At 41.4% G+C, this 24103-nt stretch overlaps 1 protein-coding gene and 2 pseudogenes across 1 annotated transcript in view; all 3 read right to left on the bottom strand.

Moving 5' to 3' along the window:
* Positions 1 to 513: 513 nt before the first annotated feature.
* LOC148346812 (U2 spliceosomal RNA) lies at positions 514 to 650 on the bottom strand (annotated as a pseudogene).
* An 11534-nt stretch (positions 651 to 12184) lies between these two features.
* On the bottom strand, positions 12185 to 12274 carry LOC148346813 (U2 spliceosomal RNA; annotated as a pseudogene).
* A 5213-nt stretch (positions 12275 to 17487) lies between these two features.
* The window catches only part of dusp10 (dual specificity phosphatase 10), a 41831-nt gene continuing 35215 nt past the window's right edge, over positions 17488 to 24103 (bottom strand). The window contains 2 exon segments of the mRNA XM_088324615.1: positions 17488 to 17753; positions 22287 to 22661. Coding sequence (XP_088180741.1) covers positions 17488 to 17753; positions 22287 to 22661 — 641 coding nt within the window.

Raw genomic sequence — 24103 nt, forward strand, 5'->3', positions numbered from 1 at the left:
TAAGAGATTAAGATTCCTATATGACTGAGCTTGATTATTTCAAAAGAAAGGGATGTCGTTTACACTGACCTCGATGTATTCAAACAATCGGGATATCTTTTTTTCACCAATATAGCTAATTTCAAGGTATCATGATTTATCTTTTCAAATATCTAGCGGATTTAAAGAGATCAGGATTTAATTTGTTCAACTCAAATTTTTCAGGAGATCGCGATTTAATTTATTACCGATATCATCAATTTTAAGATGGCGATTTCTTTTTTCACCCAAAAATAACATACTCTGCTATAAAAAGGTTGGTGACCCCTGCTGTGCAGAAAAACATTCAACAAGGACATTCAACTTTACGGGGTTTTGGGGTTTTTAAGGGTTATTGTTCTATCTTCGTTATTCATTATCCATTATCCGTTATCGGTCAGTTCATAATACGCTACAAAGCCTAGGAGCCGGGACACTTACTCTCAGCCAAAAGGCTAAGCTAAGGTCCTAGCCCTAAAGCCTTGCTGCAATCATTGCGAATGCACCGTTCCCGGAGGTACTGCAATACCGGGCCGATGCGTGGAATGGACAGAGCAAGCTCTTATTCCATCTCCAGTCCAAAAACAACAGCCGGACTACACTTGATCTTAGCCAAAAGGCCGAGAATCACAGCCTAGAGCCGGGACATACATTCGCGCGCAGCCACGAGGATACAAATTACAGTTAGCTTGGCAAAAAATAAAGAGGAGAAAAGTAGGCAGTGATGTTCATCCGTTACGGTAAATTAGTATGTCGTCGATAACCCTGTTCAGTAGAGGTGATGCAACAACCTCCAATGAATGAACCCCCAGGCCAAATTTTAGTGTGACCTTTTGACATTTGCTCAAGCTACAGCCTAGCATGGGGAAAAAATGTTTTTTTTCATAGCCCAACTTGACAAGTATGCAGAGGACAACTGTTGAAAACCACATTTGTAAAAAAGGAACATAGAGTCACTAATATAAAGCACATTTCTCACACAAATTGAGAGCACAAAAATATTTCAGAGTGAGAGTTGAGTGAGTTTTTGATGTCAGCGAATTCAAAGTATTGTCACTTCACTTTTTTTGGAGCAGTCTTAAGTAGCAAAATTAGCAAAAAAGTATTGGTCTGACGAATAATATTGTTCTGTATAAGTCTTAAAAAGTATGAATCACATCACTGCACAGAAAATATTCTCAACTTATTTGCAGAAAATATTGATCACTTTGAATACATTTTTAAGTTATTAAATCTTGTTTATTTTCATCATAAATAAAATAAACCAAACATTTGTGAAATAGGCAAAGTTATCTTATCTAGCAGATTGTATATACATTTGCTCATTTGATAACATATTTTCCACTTATATATATATATATATATATATATATATATATATATATATATATATATATATATATATATATATATATATATATATATTTTTTTTTTTTAATATATTTTTTTTTTAACTTAAAATAAGCAAAACTATTACTGATCTGCTGGATTGGCCAAATTGTTAAATTTCATAGTATATTTTTTCATATTTGACTATTAAATAAGAAATATCAAATGTTTTTGCTTGAATCAACAAATATTATGCTTGTTTGCTTTTTTTTACAACGTGAAAATCAAATTTTAAAAAGTTATAGGAAAAAAAAGCAAAATGCTATTGTTCTGTTGACTGATATTTTTACAGTAATATTTCTGGATCTGTTAGCAGATTATTATGTTATCTTTCTTTTTAATATATTTAGTCATTGTTTTACTGTATTTTTTTATTTTTTAACTAAAAATCACATGTTTTGCTACATTTTAAGTGTTTCTAATTTTGCAAATTTAAAGTGCAAAAATTCTAGTTAGAATAATTCATAATAATCTTAAAACCTTTCTTTAATTTAGATAGATAGATAGATAGATAGATATATACTTTATTCATCCCCGTAGGGAAATTCACACTTCCAGCAGTCTACCCCGTTGTTTATTAACAGATTAACATGATGCCCGAGGGTGCTTGTAGCGTAGCTCCTAACGCTGCTGCCACACAAGATGTAGCAAACAGATTGAGTCGGGTGGTTACGCAGAGAAAGGTTAAGGAACCGCCGTCATTTATTGGGGATGGCTCAGACTCAATAACAATACATGAGTGGGAAGATCTAATGAGGACATTTATAAAAAGGAGTGATGTGAGACTTGAAGAGCAAGCAGAGGAAATCCTTATACATTTGAGAGGAAAAGCTAAAGATGTAGTTAGGTTTAGCATTAGAAACAGTAATATAGACGTCTATACCCGCCCTGACATGATTTATAGTCTTCTCAGGAAATACTTTAGCTGTACCAAGTACTCTGCTGTCCCTTTAGCTGACTTTTATTCAACTTTGCCCAAAGACCAGGAAGACCCCTATGACTACTGGCTGAGACTAAACAGAGCAGCTGACCTTGCCTCTGAGTGCTTGAGAGAGCAGGGCAAAACATTTGACAACCCTGAAATAGAGGTTACTCGCATGTTTATTAGGAACTGCCCATGCAAGGAACTGGCACTCACGTACAGATCAAAAACCATCGAAAAGTGGTCAGCATGTGAGGTACTAGAGGTGCTGAATGAATACCACGCTGAGAAGAGCTACAAAGCAGATTCCCTACAACAACCTGCAAATAGAGCGGAAATTGCCGTACACAAAGCTGAGGTGAACCATGGTCCAACCCTCGTGCACGAGCCACCTCAGACTTCGAGCCCACAGTACAGTATGTCTCTCTAACGGACGTTATTAGTATGTTGGAGAAAGTTCTGATACGTGTTACCTCAAACCAGTTTCAAGAGAGAGGGGGAGCTCCAACCAGGCGACCTGGAGCCAGAATAAATGGTTTCACTGCCAAGCCATGTATCATTTGCAAAGAAGTCGAACACAGTGCTCTCTCTCATTGCCGAGACAAAAACCTTTGCTTTCACTGCCATGCCCCAGGGCATTCTCGACGTGATTGTCCAGTGACGAAAGTTGTCCCGCTGCCTCAGGGAAACTAACTGATCTGCGCTTAGGGGAGAACAGTGCAGATCAACTGAGTATACCTCCCACCACTAATGTGAAGCCTGACATGCAAGACAATAAATCAATTTATGAGTTGTATAGCAACAAGATACCTCCATCGAAGAAGCAGATCTTTCAGGGGTTTCAGAGAATAGCGGAGACTGACGAACTGTTTTACACACCTGTACTTGTGCAAGAAGGCCCCACTTTCAGAGCGCTGTTGGACAGCAGGTCGATGGCTTGTACAGCTGCGGTGGACACCAAGTTTCTCCCAGAGATATGTACGACATTCACGTCACAGTTTACGGGTGCCAAATGATAATACCAGTAATGGTGGTGCCAGGCCAGACAGAACAGATGATCCTTGGCAGCAATGCCATCAAATATATTTTGACTCAATTGAAAAGTACTGATGGCTATTGGAGATTAGTTTCCACTCCTGACAACGGTCTGTCCGATAACCACAGTCAATTCCTGTCAATGCTTTCCAACACAGAGAGATGGAGAGGTGATTGCATTCCAGACAAGGTAGGGACAGTAAAGATCATGAGTTGCGTGACGCTGAATCCACGGACCGAGTACGTTATTTGGGGCAAGTTACCTGAGTTGGCCGGGGCATCAGCGGGCAGCACAGTGGTCGTTGAGCCAACCCAATCTAAAGCTGACGCCTGCAGATTGGTCCGATGCATGCCAGAACGCCTTTGAAACACTGAAGCACGACCTCGTGACAGGTGTCACTCTGGCCCACCCAGATTTTGATGCGCCGTTTATTCTGGCTGTCGACGCCCACCATGGGCCCCTTCATCACGCCGGCACGAGAATTCCTCAGGGCAAGGAGTTGAAATACATGCATTTCTTGTGCGTTAAAACCCATGTCCATAGGATAGAAGTAATCCATAGTGTAGTTGTCAAAACGGGAAGAAAAAACACCGAAGATAGGAGCAGACAATAAAACAATTGGGCAGCTGCTGGAAAAGGCAGCCGCTCGTGGCAGCGCCGCTTTGATCTAATGTATTGTTATTTACTATATTCTTTTATTCTTTTGTTTGTCTATCATTTATTCATGTTTTCAATTATTTTTCTCATTTTGTAAATTAAATTAGTCAAGTAAAAACACAGAAAGTTAATTAAAAATAATTTATAATAATTGAATTACTTTTTTCTCATTCTTTAGTTTTGTCTGATTATATGTATGATTTGCTCGATTTTAGAATATCTTTTAATATTGCTGTGCAAAAAGTCAGGTAAAAATGATGCATAAAATAATGACAATTTGTAATAAAATTAATTATTATTATTTTTCCTTATTTTCATCATATGTAAATGTTTATTATTTTACATTTTTGCTGACTTTCATGTCAAGCAAAATAATTGATATTTTCTACATATTTGCATTTACTTTATATTTTTATCCTTTAGTTTTGCCTGATTTTCATTTATATTAGCAGTATTTGTGGCGGCAGTAGCTCAGGAGGTAGAGCGATCGTTTTAGGATTAAGGGATCCCAGTTCGAATCCCGGCTCGTCCGTGTTACATGTCGAAGTGTCCTTGGGTAAGACATTGAACCCCCAATTACCCCGAATAAGCAGGTTAGCACCTTACATGGCTGCACACGTCACGGCTGCTATTGGGAAATGTGAAGCACAATGTAAAGCGCTTTGGGAAGTCATTGACTTGAAAAGTGCTATATAAATGCAGATCATCTCATTTCATTTCTTTTTTTTTTTTTCTAATTTTGAAAATGTACATTGCAAATGTTGGAATATATAAAACATTTTTAATATATAGACAAAGAGGAAAATCAGGATATATTATCATTGTTGAATTTTTGCAAACTTAGATTGCAATATGTCAAGCATAATAATTTAGATTTTTAATAAATTTTGTATCTACTACGGTGCATCCGGAAAGTATTCACAGCGCTTCACTTTTTCCAGATTTTGTTATGTTACAGCCTCATTCCAAATTCTATTAATTTAATCTCTTATCTCAAAATTCTACACAAAATACTCAATTATGACAATGTGAAAAAGTTTTTTTTTTTACTTTTTTTGAATTCATTAAAAATAGAAAACTAAGAAATCACATTTAAATAAGTATTCACAGCCTTTGCTTAATACTTTGTTGATCCACCTTTGGCAGCAAATACAGCCTCAAGTCTTTTTGAATATGATCCCACAAGTTTAGCACACCTATCTTTAGGCAGTTTTGCCCATTCTTCTTTGCAATAAGTCTCAAGTTCAATCAGGTTGGATGGGATACGTTTGTGCACAGCCATTTTCAGATCTCTCCAGAGATGTTCGATCGGATTCAAGTCTGGACTCTGGCTGGGCCACTCCAGAACATTCACAGAGTGGTTCTGAAGCCAATCTTTTGAGATATTGGCTGTGTGCTTTGGGTCGTTGTCCTGCTGAAAAATGAACCTTCGCCCCAGCGCTCTGGAGCAGGTTTTCATCCAGGATATCTCTATATATTTAGAGCTATTCAGAATGCAATGAAACAGTTTAAGGAAAGTCAGGTGAATAGTTTTGGATTGACATGGGAACCGAAGGTGTCCGAGAGCAACAAGGAGCCATTCGAGCCACAATCCAGGAATTACAAGAGGACCTGGACAGTCTTGACACTAGGAATAACAAGGCAGGAAGTGGCAGTGAGAAACCTGGACGTTCAACGGGTACAACTAGAATTTTTGACCTAAGATATAGACCAAATATCAGGCCGCTGGATAGATATACAGACCCAGGTCAGTTTCCCATTCTAATCAAGGGAAATAAAGGTCAATATATCTCATGGCAGACACTTGACCTTGCTAGACTGATCTCCCGATTGCCAGACATACATAGAGGTGCTGGGAAGTGGATTTGATGGTTTGAGGAAGAGACTATTGGTAAACTGCTGGCCGTCGGCAATATCAAGTCAGTATTGGCACAAAGTGTAGGTGCTTCAACGATGAAGAATCTCCTGAGCCACAACAATGGGTGGATGATCGATGTGATGGCCAATGGGACTGAGTTCAACGCCTACCATGCGGTACTGTGGAGAGCACAACGAGACGAATACCCAGCCAAAATCGACCCAAAGGCACTAAAAGTTGAAACTCTCGGAGAAACCGAGAATCCAGCTTCATACATCAGCAGGCAGCTCAAACGATGGAAGCAGGAGACAGAAGAAGAAGTAGAGAACAGCCCTCTACTTTCAACTCTGTTTTGCAATGCCATCATTAGGGCCCTGCCAATACAAGTTCAGAGTAAGCTAGAGGATGTCGTACGGTTAACCTCAATGTCATACAGAGAGTTCCGCGACCATGTTGTCCACGCCATTGAAAAATTCAGGAAAGATCAACAAAGGCAGCAGGATTTAGAAAAAGCCGAACAACAAAAACTCACTCAGATGCAACTCTCTGACCTTCAAAGTAAAATAAAACTGAAAACTCAAGCACCTGTACTGGACCAACCCACCCAAACAAGCATGACAGCTCCGCCTATTGCTCCATCAAACCGGCAACCACCACCGGTTGTTAATGTCTATCAGCAACAGCCATTTGGCCGGCAACCCTACAGAGCAATGCAAGGCCAAACACGTTCCTGGGGTCGAGGTGTCCCAAGACGAAACGGACAAGCTCCTACAGGCCAAGCAATGTCATGCTGTAAATGTAATGGACCTGGTCACTTGGCACAAAACTGTTCAACGCCCGGTCCAGGGGGATGGAGAGAACGAAGGGGGGGCTCGTCAAGGCAAGAAGGAGGATCTTCAGGTGCAGGTCCAAGGTAACGGCATTAGGGGGGCCCAGAGAATCATATGGGAGAAGCCCAATGTACAATTCATGCAGGGGAAACTGGCTGGGAACCAATAATCCAAGTCAAAGTTGAAGGCAACAAAATCCCAAAGCTAGTTGACACCTGAGTTATATATGCCTGCGTGAGTTCAGATTATGCCTCAAACCTCCCCATGTCCGTCAAATACATAAGAACAGTAGGATTCTCAGGATCAAAACAAACCGTTCCAATGACAGCCCCAGTAAAAATCTCAACTGAAGAGGGTGAAATAATGAAATGAAATGTTTATTGAAGGTATTGTTGGATACATTAATCAAAACATGACACAAAGAAAAAACTAATGCTGAGAGTGAGCATGGCCAAATATGGTCACCTTACGCCCCCTCCCCTAAGGAAATTTGACAGATCTATTTCTGCCAACCTTTACTTAAAGGTTTGCACCGTATTTGCACTAATAACCCGGTCAGGCAAAAAATTCCAAATTTTTGGTATCCTGAAAGAAATAAACTTTCCGTGTAAGTTGCTGGTAGGTCTAGGCACCCGTAACTTATATCTGTGACCACGTAAACCATCAACACGACAGAACTCAAAAAATTGATCAAAAGGCACATCGATCATTCCATGTAGTACTTTGAACACAAAAATTAAATCGAATTCTGCGGAGCTCCAAAAAGTCCAAGTTCAGTCTTTGTAGTCTTTCCGGATATGACAAGTTGTGCATCCCAGGTATGCGCTTCGTATACCGACGTTAAACTCCTTCCAGTAGGTTAATGTCCTTGAGTAAGTAAGGGTTCCACACAACGCTATTATATTCTAACCCGGGTCTAACATAAACGCAAAACATTCGAACTAAGAATGCTGGGTTCTTGTTGTAAAAGTGTCTGTAAATGTTTGATGATATGTTATTGGCTTTGTTGGTAATTTTGGCGATATGCGTGATAAACTTTAGGTTTGAAGAAAGAGTGACACCCAGATCCTTATATGTTCAGTAACAACATGCAAATCATGATCATTAATGTTATACAGCGGAACAGAACCATGAAAAAACGACTGTGCTAAGCATTTATGAGATGACAGTTGCAGTTGCCACTGTTCGGACCAAAGAAAAACTGATTTAATGTCATTTTGGAGAGAATCAATTGTTCCTGCAACCTGGTTTTTGGTAAGAAAGCCGACAGTTTAGCATCATCGGCAAAAATTGAGATGTCACTACTTTGAATGGCCTAAGGTAGGTCGTTCACAAAAAACAGAAATAATAATGGTCCTAGTACTGAGCCCTGCGGTACCCCACTACAAACTTCCGACCACGCTGAAAGAACATCATCAATTTTTACGCATTGTTTACGATTTGACAAATATGCAGTTATCCAATCAAGCAGTTTTCCACTAATACCATAGCATTTCAGTTTTTGTAAAAGCTTGACATGAGACACTTTATCAAAAACCTTGCAAAAGTCTAAGTAAACAACATGACCAGCCATATTGTGAACAAAAACATACTGGTAATATTATTCAAATGAGCTATCAAGTTAGTCATGGTAGAATGTCCGGACCTAAACCCATGTTGCTTAAACGTAAAAAGATTGTGCTCCTGTATAAATTTCCATATGGCATCTGAGATAATTTTCTCATACACTTTACAGACGCAGCTAGTCAAGCTAACTGGTCTATAGTTGGCTGCACTTGTTGTGCTCCCTCCTTTAAAAATAGGTATGGCAATAGCACTAAGCCAGTCCTCAAGCAGCTGTGAATCCTCAAAAGATCTAGGGAACAGGTAAAATAATGGTTCACATAAAAAGTCAGCTAGATTTTTAAGCAAGAAATTTGGAATTTTGTCAGGGCCGGCTGAAAATTTGCTGGGAAGTTTTGTCAAGTATTCATGAATTAACTCCTTTGAAAGTTCCACAGAATTCAGAACAGCTGATGCTGCCCATTCTGGTGTCAGATGAAACACCAGTAAATTTACTGGGAAGAGACGCTTTGAGTAAACTTGGGGTCAAACTGTGGTGCACTCCAGATGGGGTGTATCTGGATAGGATTGGACTCAAAAATCAAATGTTATAACAAAGCAATGCGCAAAGGTCTATTGGCTAGGGGATCTACAAGAGGCCGTTGATTAAATTATGAAAACCTGGGAACCTTTCATTAAAATACAGATTCCAGAGCCATACAAGCCGAAAACAGATTATCATTGCACTATGTACTATGACCCATTGTGTAGTATAGTCTATGAGGACAAATGGGGTGAGCTAACAAAGCAAATTACAGTGGAACTCGAGACCAAAAATAAGGTGCAGCTCTAAAGATCAAAACAAACGACTTCCCCTCACAGTGGTTCGGAGTGCCGGAATCAGAACCACATATCACACTAGTTGTCAACAAAGGATTAAGATCTAAAGAGCTAGGTCCCATGGTAAAAGTAGCAAAAAACATACAATGGATTGAAACTGAGGACCCAGAAATGGCGATTTCAGACGAAGGTGATATGGTGAGAATAAAATGCGAAATAAAAATGAATGCGAAACCTTGGGTAATTGCCATAACAGAGGCGACACAAGCTGTTCAAGATGAAGAAAAACAAGAAGAAGTGTTGAAACAAGAAATGCCGGAACATGTTCCAAATGAAGTATGGTCAAACCACAACACCAACGTTAAATTGGTAAAGTCAGTCAATCCCACTGAGATATAACAGAAACCGGAAACGAAACTGCCGTTTCGACCACAATACCCGCTGGAGCCAGAGGCGGAAGCAGGAATACAGAAGACCATGGATGGACTGCTCAAGGCTGGAGTACTAATTGAGATGCAAAGTCCATGCAACACTCAGGTCTTTCCAGTACTCAAATCAGACAAATCTAAATACAGACTGGTGCACGATTTGAGAGCAGTAAATGAGGTTGTCCAGGATTGGCCAGCTGATGTTCCAAATCCAAACACCATCCTTACAAATGTGCCGCCAAACGCAAAGTACTTAACAGTAATTGATCTTTGTTCAGCATTCTTCAGAATTCCGTTACCTGAAGACTCAATGTATCTCTTTGCATTCACATACCGAAATAAGCTGTACAGTTACACACGGTTGCCCCAAGGCTTCAAACATAGTCCTCATATGTTCAAACTAGTACTACGTAATGACCTGGAAGGCCAAGACATCGACAGTACACTGATACAATATGTTGACGACCTACTAATCTGCTCAGCAACACTCGAGGAATGCCATAGAGATACAATCAGAGTCATTCAAATATTAGCAAAAACAGGACACAAAGCTTCACAAACCAAATTACAATACTGTCAACCGCAAGTGGAATATTTAGGACGACTCATTTCACAAGGTAGCGTTGCAATGACACCGGAACAGCTCGAGGGAGTCAGCAAAGCTCCAAAACCTCAGACAGTTGGACAAATGATGACTTTCCTTGGAATGACTGGATACAGCTCTGAGTGGATTGAGGACTATGCAAGGAAAACCAATCCATTGAGGGACTTGATAAAAGAAGCAGGTGGAACAATGCTGAAGGCAGAACTACAATGGACAGACACAGCTATGGACGCTTTTGAAAAAATCAAGCAAGAAATGCAAAGAGCGCCATCGCTGGCAACACCAGACTACGCAAAACCATTTCTGCTGTATGTAGCAAATCGATATACCTGTAGTATGTATGCATCTGCTGTGTTAATGCAAGAGACGTGCAGTGGCAGACAAAAACAATTGCCTACTACAGCCCCAAACTTGATAATGTGGTACAAGGTTGGCCGCCATGTTGCTAAGGCTTGGCTGACGTTCAATATGCATATGAGAAAGCCACAATGGTAACTTTGGGCTATCCAGCTATAATAAACACTCACCACAAAATCTCAGAACTGATGAATCAAGGCAAGTTGCCTGCTGTTCATGCCATTGCTGACATATCCAGACATTACATTAAAAAGATGCAACACAGGAAATCCGGCTAACGCCATTCCATTTGACTTTGAGGGTGAAGCACAAGAAGACACAATGAAGTACACCAAGTCGCGACCGGACCTGGAGTCCACTCCCCTACTAAATGCAGACCTGACATACTTAATTGATGGATCATGTTACCGAGATTACCAAAGTAACCATGCTGGATATGGAGTCATCAGTCAAGAAGCAGAACAGTATGTGACACAGAAAGCGGAAAAATGTGAACAGCCCTGTGTAAATTAGCAAGAGGAAAAGTTGCAAACATATTCACCGACTCAGCGCATGCACATGGGGTTTGCCATCACTTTGAAACTGTTTGGAAGCAGAGAGGATTCAAAAGGTCAGATAGGAGCCCAATTCAACATCATCAACAAATCACGGAACTACTGTCTACAATGATGTTACCATCAAAATTAGCCATTATCAAGTGCCAAGCTCACAGAAGAGAAAATGATGCAGTAATACAAGAGAACAATGCAGTTGCAGACCTTGACGTATCAAAGACAGCACCTCGGTTAAGAGTGACAATAATGTACAACATGCCAAAACATTTCAAAATTTGGAGAATAAAAATCGCATTGGGTATGACATAAGAGATCAAATGGTAACTACTAAGATCCCAAGTATTATGGGATTAGTTCGACAAAAGAGACGTACAACCACTTGGAGTGCCGACTGAATACCAAAAAACAAATAAAGAAACAGTTAATAAGCAACACGCAAACAAATGGTGGACCAAATGGTGGTTCACTCCAGCACCTAAAGTGGCGACACAGACGAGTGAGGTGACAAAACTAGCAGTAAAATACAGGAAAATGTTACAGATGTTCAACAGCCACAGCAGCCACAAGTAATAGAAGGTGTTACCTCTAGCCTTACAACAAGACAGCCAATTGAAGTCCACACTCAAAAAGATTTTGCATACAAGGAATATTTCACGGATGGTGGATTTGACAATAATGACAGCTATCAAGGCGTTGGTAGAGTAACCGTAAATTCCGGACTATAAGCCGCTACTTTTTTCCCAAATGTTCAGCCCTGCGGCTTATTCAGTGAAGCGGCCAATTTATGTAATTTTTCTAACGACCACCAGCGGCACTCGAGTACAAAAAGTAAAATTTAGACCGGTGGCATTATGCGCCGAGGTAAACTGCATCCTCTTAGTCTATGATCGAATTGTCCGTATGACAGAGGACAGGGGTTCGTTACGATTATGAGGAAGACGCCCTTGATGCCGACAATTATGAGGTGAAAGACGAGGGGGGGTTTGGGGTTTTTAAGGGTTATTGATCTATCTTCGTTATTCATTATCCATTATCCGTTATCGGTCAGTTCATAATACGCTACAAAGCCTAGGAGCCAGTACACTTACTCTCAGCCAAAAGGCCAAGCTAAGGTCCTAGCCCTAAAGCCTTGCTGCGATCATTGCGAATGCACCGTTCCCGGAGGTACTGCAATACCGGGCCGATGCGTGGAGTGGACAGAGCAAGCTCTTAGTCCATCTCTGGATTGCAAAAATCAATGATCATGTTCCATGATTGTATTTATAATCCTAGAATCACAGGCCTGCACTGTAGCCTTGTGTTACCACGTATGTTGAGTCCTAACCACTTTCGGTCACATGCCAACATATTGTTTACCATGAAATTCATAATTGCGATACGGCTTTTTTTAATAGCTACGGTATGAGCGCTGCGAGCGTGTTATGAGTAGCGTGGTGTTACCTTTCACAGGCACGGTTTGGGATGAAAGTTGTATTATTATTATTAAAGCTTTGAAAACTCTCTCGGTGTACCGTCTTTCTTTGTAAATATGTGTAACCATGTATAATATGTATTTGCAACTGTATATTTTTGTAATGTATTTATTTTGGACACTTATTCTGTCTTGCACTGACCAATTAAAAAGAAGGGGCGTAACAGACGCAGGGAATTATGGGAAGTGGGACCGGTAAGGTGAGTGTTTGTGGACACGGCAGACAAAGGTGGATATATATTTTTCCCAACCTTACCTTTGGAAATATACACTTTTTTTCCATGGATTACTTTCAACGGGTACCCGGACTTTGCAGGTCTGCATCAAATGATAACCACCGGTATCATTTCCCTTTCAATCTGCCGGTTGTGGGTTATGAACTGTGTTGGTATGTGGCGATCAGGCTAGGACCCTGTCCCAGCCTCTTTGCTGGAAACATTTAGCTCGGTCCAGTGGCTTTGATGTGTATTATGATACGAATGATAATGGATAATGGATAAATGTTAAAGAAACAATAGATCTATACAAATTCCCCCCATTAAAATTGTTCAATCAAAAAGAACTCTTTTTTCTTATTGTGGGTGCATGCGGCTAATATACCGGTGCGGCTTGTGTATGTACTAAATCGGTTTTCCTCCCGAAATGTGGGGGTTGCTGCTTATAATCAGGTGCACCTTATAGTCCGGAATTTACGGTACACCAAAAAATTATAACCCAGTGGAAGAACTTGGATGGGAGAATGCAAAATACAATACATAGTATAGAAGGTTATGTTATACCTAAAAAAAAATAACGGATGAAGAATGTATAGCGTGCTCCATTGCACCGCCAGGAGTTCCGATTGTAATTCCAGAAAAGCATGGTTTTAAAACACGTGCAGAAGAACAGCGGCAGTTATGCAAAGAAGGAAAAGTTGTTTCAAAAAACCCTAGTAATAAAAAACAATCTTTATTACCAATGTGTACTATAAAATGTAGAATACTTTTTGGTCAAAAAGGAGGACATTATTTTTTGAGGGTACAAAATACACCTGAAAAAGTTAGGTATAAGTTGTGTGCTGAATTTCATTGGACGACAGACCAAAACAACCATTCCACAAGGTACAGAGTGGATCGAACCGCAGAGTATGAATGTTATGTAAGTGGTAGGTATAAGATAAAAGGACTAGTTGGACACGAGGTAGGAAATACGACAGTAAATTGTAAGACAACTTGGGTGATATCCTGGTTTTCGCACGCAAAAATGGCACCTGTATTTCCAGACACACCAATATGGTATGAGAATCCAGGTGTACATGATCAATCATGAAACTTAACAATGACAATTCCGGAAATGCATTTTTTCAGGGATCAATCAATTGCAATCGTGGAGAGTTACTGGATGTGTGGGGATGATATCTAACGCAACGGGCTTCCACAGAACTGGGTTGTGTACGCTTGTGAGAATGAAAGTACCTGTCCATATAATAGAGGTTAACGAAGTATTAAAAACTCCCGGAAACGCCTGAGTTAACAGAGCATATGTCCCAGATGAATGAGTGTATGTAGATGCCATTGGGCAACCTAGTGGAATTCCGGAAGTGTTTGAAGCTAGGATTGAAATTAAATCTGGCTTAGAATCAATATTCATCTGGATAACTCCGAATAAAAATGCGGAATGGATTAACTATATTTATTACAACCAACAACATTTTATTAATTACACTAACGAGGCCTTTAGCGCACTGGGAGAACAATTACCGGTACATGAAACATCTAAGATGTTCAGGTAAAATCATCAGGCCCTTGATTTTCTCTTAGCCAGTAAAGGAGTCGTGTGCCATATGATTAAAGAAGAATACTGTACTCATATACCTCTAAATACAGCTGAATCAGGGAGTTTCACAAAAGCTATGTCAAAGATTTGTGAGTTAAGCAATGAACTAACAGTAAATACTGAGAAGAATAGCATCTCATTTGATTGGTTCACATCTAAGCTTGGATATTAGGGGGGTCAATTGGCAAGAGGAGGAATAATTGTATTTACAGTCGTAATAGTTATGTGTTTTCTGTGTTTTTGATCATACCTATTCTGAAAAGAGGAATGCTTAAGACTTTTGGAGAACAAATGACAGTATTGGCTGCGAATAAAGTGGCGGAAGCTCAATTAGCGCAGTTACTGATTGAATATCCAAGCTTATTTGTTAACGAGGAAGATCAGATGGCTCAACTGAATGCATCACTATGAATTGCATTGACCCTTTGTCACAGGTTATCTGAAAACGTCCACGATCAGGAAAACCCATACAAGATAGTGGACCATCCACAAAAAACGAGAAAAAAAAAATAAACAGAATAAAAGGAAACAAATGTATGGAAATAAATAAAGTCAGTATTGGAATTTACCATGGAAAATCAACAAGAATGATGATCCGGACTAATTTCATATGTTACAATATCCAACAGTATTCTCATCAGACACGTAATACACTATAGCCCTAGGAAAAATTACTACAACTTCATTGTCTTCTAATTGTGATTCTCTTGTTGGTATGTCACACCACCGGGGAGGAAGCTGTCGGTTAAGATGGTCAGGATGCAACGTCGCATCTGGATTTTCGGCTGCACAAAAAGCTGAGCTTGATGCCTGCTGGAATTGTCTCTGACTGTCTTCAAAATTTTCAAGGGGAGGTGTCAACGCCAAATGCCAACATGAACATATACTATAGTCATATTCAATCATGTAATCATACTGACATGTATCAACAACTACTATCGTAATTTTGCACTGTTATTACCTATGTTACCGCTTATCAGTTAATCAATGCATGTACCTCTATCATGTATCAATCAACCATCAATATTTTGCAATATATAATTCCAGTATTTACAAAAAAAGAAGAGGGGAATTAGTGCATGGTTTTAAATGTTCAAGTCAATGTTTGAAGTGTCGGAGATTTTTTGTAAGCAAAGCGTTAACAACAAAGGTTAAATTAATTACAGCCGGCTGACGCGCCAGCAATGAAAAGTACAATTCGGGTCATTATGTCCGTGAATTACAAGTATAGCTTTGATTTAGTATACTTTACCTTTACTCTGTATTATATTTTAGATTAGAGGACTATTTTAGGAGTGACAAGATTGGATAGACTGAGAAATGAAATTGTGAGAGACAGAACTGGAGTAGTTGTGGAACTGAGCAAGCGTGTTGATAAGAGAGTACTCGGTTGGTTTGGACACATGGAGAGGATGGATGAGGAGCGAATGTTGAAGAGGATCTACAGCGCAGAAGTCAATGGAAGGAGACCAAGAGGAAGGCCGCGATTGACGTGGATGGATGGTGTTATGAGTGCACTGCAGGAAAGAGGTCTAAATATAATGGAAGCTAGAGCTCTTGTTAGTAATAGAAAGGAGTGGAGAGGTGTTGTGAACGGATAGTGGGATTGTGGACGTGTTCTTAAGGATGGGCTGGGCACCCGTATGATGCGGCCTGGGTAAACCAGTGAAAGCTGTCGGGCCCTGCTGTTGAACAAAAGAGTGTGTTGTGTCACCCTGACCCGAGTGACATGGCCGCTTTCTGGTGTCCCGCTTCATCTGGAGGGACGAAAGCATGACCAACTTGGGTGCCCAGGTGCCTAACTTGTTTGGGTTTTTGGGCAATTGGGTTGGCCATGGTCCAAAAACTTTTGTGTGTTTTTTTATGCTATTTTTTTCCCTTTTATTTTCTTTGTTATTGTATGTGTGTGTCTTGCTGTCGGTCACCCCTCTTGAGGGATATGACCAAGGTAGATAGATAGATAGATATTTTAGATTTATTTTTCGATTGTTTTTGTTTACCTGTTTGGGAGATAAACTCCCGAGGGGAGAATTGTTGTGGATTAAACGCGGGTTGGCTTGACGAGGAAAAAACACAGGAAATTCCGAAGTTGGCTGAGGGAGGGAGCCAAGGTTGAGAAAAACAATGTCGTCATCGAAAAAGAACACTGTGGGTCGCTTGATGGGGAAGAGCTGGATCTTGCGAAACGGTGTTTACACAGGAAAGTTGGCTGGGCCAAGACAAGTCTGGGAAAAAACACCACGTCATCGCTGACCGATGCTGTTGAACACAGTATAAATGCCACCGTCTCTGTTAGACGAAATTGGAACGTGCATGAGTGCTGATGAATGTTGTTGATTAAACACGTTCCCTTTCTTTGCCATATTCCTGCTCTGTTTATGTTTTGGGGCAAAGCCCAACGACGTTCTCTCCAAAACGATTACACGTTATTATCGCAGTGGCCTGTCCTCTCTTGCATTTGTCTTCCATGGACGATCGGCCATCTTGGGCGACTTGAATGAGTTTTTAGTTTTGTAAAGATGGATGATTCTTGAAATTGCAGATTTGGAACGATCCACTAGTCTTGCTTAATTTTCATTAGAACAGCCTGATACAGGAGGCTTTCAGTAACCTTAGAACGGCCCATCATCTTGCAAAGTCAGTGAATGCGAGTTAAATAGGGGTTAACACATAATTAAATAAATTAGCATCATGTGCTAAATCAGCACCATTGAGTGGGGGCACTAAAAAATGTTCTATATTTTTGGAAAAATACAGTTTTTTTGTTGAAATGCCTATCCATTTTGTATTGTATTGTAGTATATGGTATTGACACAACAAAACGTTAGCTATTAAGTGGTGAAGAAAGTTGTATTTCAAAATTATTCAATCTTTTTTTAAGTTATTCTCTAATTTTGATGTTCATTCCATTCAGAAATTATTGCACAGTAAGCCGCAGTAGGCGCGTAACCGTCACCCTTGAAAAAAAAAATAGAACATTAACACACCAGCCGTTTGTCTTTACTTGTTATTTTATGTCTTCTTGTGGAGTGAATAGTCTCAAGTGGAACGCTTCCAAGTGGGTGCAATCCGTCAACATCGCCACCGAGGAATTTGTCATCACTTTGCAGAACAATAAAAAAAAAGAAAAAGAAAAAAATCAATTAGCTCACATTCCACCGTTGGTTCAGACGAGGGTCTCCACACCATCCAGCTTGGGTGTGAGGATCCGAGGCGTGATCCCGTTGTTGAGGTCATCCTGGAATTCTAGAAGCTGGCCCATGAAGTTGAGGTTGGGGGAGATGATGGGCCTCCGTGTTTTGACAAATTTGTAAGCATCTGTCATGGTCATCCAAGTGTGCTTCATCAGGTAGGCGATGACGATGGTGGCCGAGCGAGAAACACCCGCCTGGCATTGGATCAGGAGGCCCCTGCCGGCTTGGTGGGCTTCCTCTGTAAATAGAATATCCCGGGTTTGAACACCTTTTTTTCATGGCTTAATTCAAGCACTTTTCAAGCACTTTAAAAACCAATCTTTCAATTTTTCCAGTACCTTCAAACCAAAAAATCCAGCCTGATCAAAAGAACGTTTTTGTTGTTGTTGTTATTGGCATTGATGACTTAAATGAAGTTGCTATGTTGCAACTAGCACACACTGTGCTATTTTGAGGTGTTCCTATCTAAGATCTATGAAACATGGCATTTGCAACATTTTCAAGCATTTTCAAGCACTTCCTGAAATTGAAAAGACACAAACCTAAAATTAAAGCATCTTTAATTATTTTAAGCACTCGTACAAACCCTGAATAATAAGTAATCCCTCGTGGATCAAAGTTAATAGGGACCAGAAACCCTCATGATGTGCGAAAATTTGAGAACTAACCCCCTCCACTCTTTTAAACATGCCTTCAGCAGGATCCTGTTCACAGCAATAGTTGACTGGGGAAAATGGATTCTGGCCACATGGGTGGTGTTAATTTTAGGCAGAAGGAGCAAAGAAAAGAGCCACCACTTAAGACACAAATATGTTCTCACTGACCAGCTCTCAGCAATGGTGAACCGGGATAATGGATCATGGCCAAAACAGTGCAGTTCCTTTAAAGGTCACCATAGACAAACGCCTTGGCGTTCCAAACTGAAATGAAATGAGCTCTGCCAGCCCCTGCTCTAAGCAATGGTTGACCAACGATAATGGATCATTGCCACAACTGTGCATTTTATTTTAAGGGTAATAGGGGCACTATTTCCTGTAGTGTGTCTTGGTCAAGTACAACCTGGTGGCACCCATCCCTCTCCACAACATGTTTCCACCCAGTCTTAAATCAGTAACAACACCAAGTATATTTGACCAAGGAAGTCTTTCTTTAGAATAATCATTGTCGTTTTTTTGTAATAGAGGTATCAGTGTCAGTAAAAAATCAGGAACTACAAGTATATTTTGCTAAACAAGTCTTTGTTAGAAATTACCTGTAATTATTTTCTAATCAGTGTCATATCAGTGTCAGAAATCAGTCAGTAACTACTTTAGTGTCGGATTTAAAAAATCGTATTGGACATACTGACATTTGAACAAGAATTATAAAAGTTGACTACGGGCTGAATATAAGAATGTAGCTGTTCCATATTTGCCCCCCAGACCTTAAGTTCGGCACCTTCATTTTCAATGACACTGACCACTGCCCGAAAAATATGGACTTTTTTCAGTTAATACCGATTCTGATATATGTACGTTTGTATATACATACATACATACATACATTATATGTATTATATGTATATATATATATATATATATATATATATATATATATATATATATATATATATATATATATATATATAAAACATATACTAATACTTTACATGAGAACTCATTTTTAATGATTAATGATTATTCAGAATGATTTAACAAGGTAGAACACAGATAAACTTCAACATGCAATATTTTATTGCTTCTTTATTTTATTTCTTTCTCCTTTCCAATTATTTCAATTACAAATGCTCAAAAGGAAACAAAAAAAAAAAAAATCACAACATTTTGCAGGAAATCACGTTTAATTTTTCAAGACGCTGTCATCAGTTCCAATTTCTGCAACCTTGAACAAATGATAAATTATGTAGGAACAAAAATAAATTCCATTAATTACAGATAAATTATCACATTTCTACTAATCACTGACTGTGCGGCCCTTAAAACAAAACATATCTTTTAAACTTAGTAATACATTTCCAACAGTTTTATTAATATTTTAACCCCATTTTTGCCTTGGCACTAAACTGTTGCCACCAACAACATTGTCAGTTGTTTGTTTGCCTCTTTAAGAACCTCCAATCTGTAAATGCGTTCTTCCTCATTATCAAAAATTGTGTGTGCTTTTTAGAGAGTTTTTTTACCAGCCTTGTAAAGAAAAAAAACTGCTGCTTGCCCAAAGTCGCCTTTAACTCACAGGCCTTTTCTGTACGTGGTGCGCTGCCGGACGGGTAATTGCGGTAGCATTGAAGCTTTTGTGGCCGTCTTCCGTCCCGGCTGCCCAACTTGCTCCCGATCTCCGACCACGCTCCATTCTCCCGTCCCAGCTGCCCGACTTGCTACCGATCTCCGACCACGCTCCGTTCTCCTGTCCGAGCTGCTCGACTGGCTTCCGATATCTGACCACGCTTCTTTTGCGAGGGCTTCAGGCTCCTCCTGCCCAGCGAGCACTGTATCGCTGTTGTTTTTTTCCTCTTGCCTGACTTCTTTGATTTCCTAATAAAGCATTCTGTGAAACGTTATGCATTTGGGTCCACTGCCCGTTCCAGTCCTGACAGTACGGACTGACCTGAAATGGCCCCAGCAAACGCCTTTGAGCTGCTCCACGGGGCGACAGTCTTCACCAAGCTTGATCTCTGCAACGCCTATCATGTGGTGCAAATCCGGGAGGGCGACGAGTGGAAGACGGTGTTTAACACCCCTACAGGTCACTATGAGTACCTGGTTATGCCCTTTGGCCTTACCAAGGCACCTGTCGTCTTCCAAAGACTAATTAATGAGGTGCTGCGTGATATGTTGAACCGCTTTGTTTTTGTGTACCTCGACGACATCTTGAGCTTTTCCAAGTCCCTGGAGGAACACACGCTCTTTGCCGTTTCCTGGAAAACTCTTCGTCAAGGCCGAGAAGTCCGAGTTTCATGCCAAGACGGTGTCCTTCCTGGAGTATATTGTGACTGATGGTAGCATCAAGATGGATCCAGCCAAGGTGTCAGAGTTCACCGCCTGGCCCGTCCCTGACTGCTGAAAGAAGCTCCAGCAGTTCCTTGGGTTTGCCAATTTTTACGGTCGGTTCATCCGGCACTACAGCTCGATGGCAGCTCCGCTCAAGGCACTCACCGGCCTCAAAGAGGCGTTCCAGTGGTCTCTGGTGGTCTCTGGCGGCCAACAACGCCTTCTCCGCCCTCAAAGCCCACCTCTCCTCGGCAACCATCCTCCGACCGCCGGCTCATCGTAGAGGTGGATGCTTTGGACGTGGAAGTTGTAGCTGTTTTTGTCCCGGAGGTCGACTGAGGACAACAAGATACATCCCAGTGCCTTCTTCTCAAGACGTCTCTCACCTGCTGAGTGCAACTACGACGTTGGGGACCGGGAGCTATTGGCCGTCAAGCTTGCCCTGGAGGAATGGCGACACTGGCTGGTGGCGGCGATGGTTCCATTCATGGTTTGAACGGACCACAAGAATCTCGAATACATCCGTTCGGCTAAGCGCCTGAACCCCAGACAGTCACGTTGGTCTCTATTTTTGCCAGGTTCAACTTTACCCTCTCCTACCGCCTGGGTTCCCGCAACTTTAAACCTGATGCCGTACCCCGCCAGTTCCAGAAGAGGGGCAGTCTTCCCCAGGGCCCAGCATCCATCCATCCCGCTTCCCGTGTGGTGGCTGCGCTTACATGGGACGTTGAGGACCATGTGAGGAGGGCGCTTCAGGACCAACCGGGACCCAGCACCTGCCCCGAAGGTCGCCTATTCGTACTGGAGCGTCTCTGATGTGAGGTCCTCCAAGGTGGGCATGACTCCCGCCTGAACTGCCACCCGGGGGCTGCCCGCACTAGCAGCCTCCTCTCTCGACACTTCTGGTGGCCCGCCTTGGTGAAGGACACTCGGGAATATGTCCAGGAATGGCCAGTCTGAGCGCGTCAACCAGGAGCTGTAGACGGCCCAACACTGCGTGGTCTCCGGGGAACCTCTTTCCTGGGCTCAGAGCTCACAGCTGGTGAGGGTAAAATATGCCCACAAATCGCTGGTCAGTTCGTCCACCGGCATGTCTCCCTTCCAGTGCATCTACAGCTATCAACCGCTGCTGTTTCCCAACCAGGAGAGAGAGGCCTCCTGTCCTTCGGTTCTTGCCAACGCTCGCCACTGCAGCCGCACCTGGCCGTGGGCTCGTGCTGCCCTGCTTCGGCTGTCGGCATGTACTCCGTCTGGGACAACCACTCAAAGACCCTTGCTCCTGTCTACCGGGTGGGCCAGAGGGTTTGGCTGTTCACCAAGGACCTTCCCCTCCAGGTGGAATCTCGCAAGCTGGCTCCTCGGTTCCTAGGACCGTTTGCCGTGGAGCGTGCACTCAGTCCATCGGCGGTTCGGCTTCGCCTGCCCAGCACCATGAGGGTCCATCCGACGTTCCACGTCTCCCGCATAAAGACGGTCTTCCAGAGCCTGTTGACGCCAGAGACACCTCCACCCCCAGCCCCTCATCTGCAGTCAAGCATAGGGTTGTCAACACCTGGTCTAGAGTCACACTGACATGAAACCTGGCAATGGCATTAATTTCAAGCATTTTGAAGCACTTCACCCAAAATTCACACATTTTTAAGGATTTCAAGCACCCGTACGGAACCTGAATGAAGGGGTCATTTTCTGCACCTTTATCAAGTTTTTTTGTATGAAAATGGAGGAAAGATAATTCAATAAATATTAGAAATAGTGTAAAGTAGATAATTGCAAGTTTATCCTACCAATGAACTCAAAGGCCTCCTCAAAGAACTGGCGAAGGTTCTGCTTGTTGCTGTCGGTGGCAGGCAGACGCTTGTAGACGAAGAATCCTGTGTGGTAGTGGAAAAGCACTAGATGGGTTGTGACGTTGAGAATGTAACCCACATTCAGGTGCCGCAGCAGCTCCATGTCCTGGGCATCACGTTCGTTGCCAAGGTATAGGAACGGTAAGACTTGTGTCACGTCTGCTTTTTCGATATCCAGGGTGGAGGGCCCTGCCAGCTGGGGTAATGGCCCCCAGGGGCCAGTCCCTGCCGGCCCCGCTTTTGGCCCCTCAGGGAGGTGCAGCGAGTGTTCACACAGGTTCTCGTGGTTCCTCCTGAAGCAGCTAAAGCCTCCTGCCAATGTAAACGGTGGAATGAGGATTAAAAGGGACTGTGTGCATGATTTGACCTCTAGATTTCACTGTATTGTGTAGTGCAGGGGTCTCCAACGTGGCGCCCACTAAAGACAGTTGAGGTGTCCGCGACCTGTTCTGAAAATAGCTCACCAGTGCTTGCTCATTGTGTTCTTGTGGTAAATTTGTTTTATAATGGTTGACTGTGTCTATTTGACCCTATTTTTTAAATCTACCTGATAAAAACAATATAGTAACAACATGATAAGTTGTTATTTTAAAAATTCAATGAAAGGAAATCCAGTTCATCAGCTTCATAGACAAAAAAAAAAATCCATTCAAGTATTGACAATTATTTTTAAGCAATAAATCAAAAGAGTACAATGAGAATTTAGGGCGTCACGGCAGTTGGGTGGTTAGCGCCCAGCCCCACGATGTGGTGGTCCAGGGTCTTATTCCAGCTACCGCAGCCTCCTCGTGTGAAGATTCCATGTTCTCCCGTGCTTGCGTGAGTTTCCTCCGGGCACTCAGGTTTCCTCCCTCGTTCTAAAAACATGCATGTAAGGTTAATTGGCCGGTCCAAATTGTCACTAGATGAAAATGAGCGTGTCAATGGCTGTATGTCTGCTAGGAACTGGTTCGGGTATCCCCGGCCCACTGCCCAAAGATGGCTGGGATGGACTCCAGCACTCTTAGTGGAGATAAGCAGTGCAGAAAATGGATGGATGAATGAATGAGATTGTATTACACAAATGTATTGATTCATCTTTTATTGATTTATTTTAAAGGAAATACAACAACTAAATTCAAATTTATGGGTTATATAAAGCAAGTGAGCAAAAAAGTTAAGTTTTTTACTAGCTATCTAGCTACGTTTTTAGCTTTGAAACTATCTATCTTTCTACCTTTTTAGTTATTTAGTAAGATATCTAGCTAGCTTTTTAAATTGTTTGCATGTTTTCTAGCTGAAATTTTAACTTTTTTGCTAGTTCTATCTATCTACCCTGGTCATATCCCTCGAGAGGGGTGGCCGACAGCAAGACAAACACATACAAAAACTGAGAAAATGAAAAAAGGAATAAGGTAGCGAAAAACACACACACAAATTTAGCTAGTTACCAAGCTAAATTTTAGCCTCATTTCTAGCTATCCAACTTTATTTTTATGGTTATTTGAATGCATTTTTACTTTTTTGGCATGCTAACTCCCTTTTAGTATTTTTACCTGTTTTTTACCTACTTTTCTAGCTAACTACCAAGCCACCTTTTTAGCATTTAGGAGGCTTTCTAGCTAGGAAGCCATTTTAGCTATTTTGGAAGCCATCAAACTAGGTGCCCGTTGCGCTTATTAGTAAATAGTATCTCTCAGGCTAAAAAAGGTTGGAGACCCCTTGTTTAGTGCAAAAAAAAAGAGTGCTAAACAGTACAAGGAAGAATAAAAACT

This window comes from Urocampus carinirostris, chromosome 20, assembly GCF_059441175.1.
Source record: "Urocampus carinirostris isolate Australia breed hairy pipefish chromosome 20, RoL_Ucar_1.0, whole genome shotgun sequence".
In the NCBI taxonomy this organism is placed as follows: domain Eukaryota; kingdom Metazoa; phylum Chordata; class Actinopteri; order Syngnathiformes; family Syngnathidae; genus Urocampus; species Urocampus carinirostris.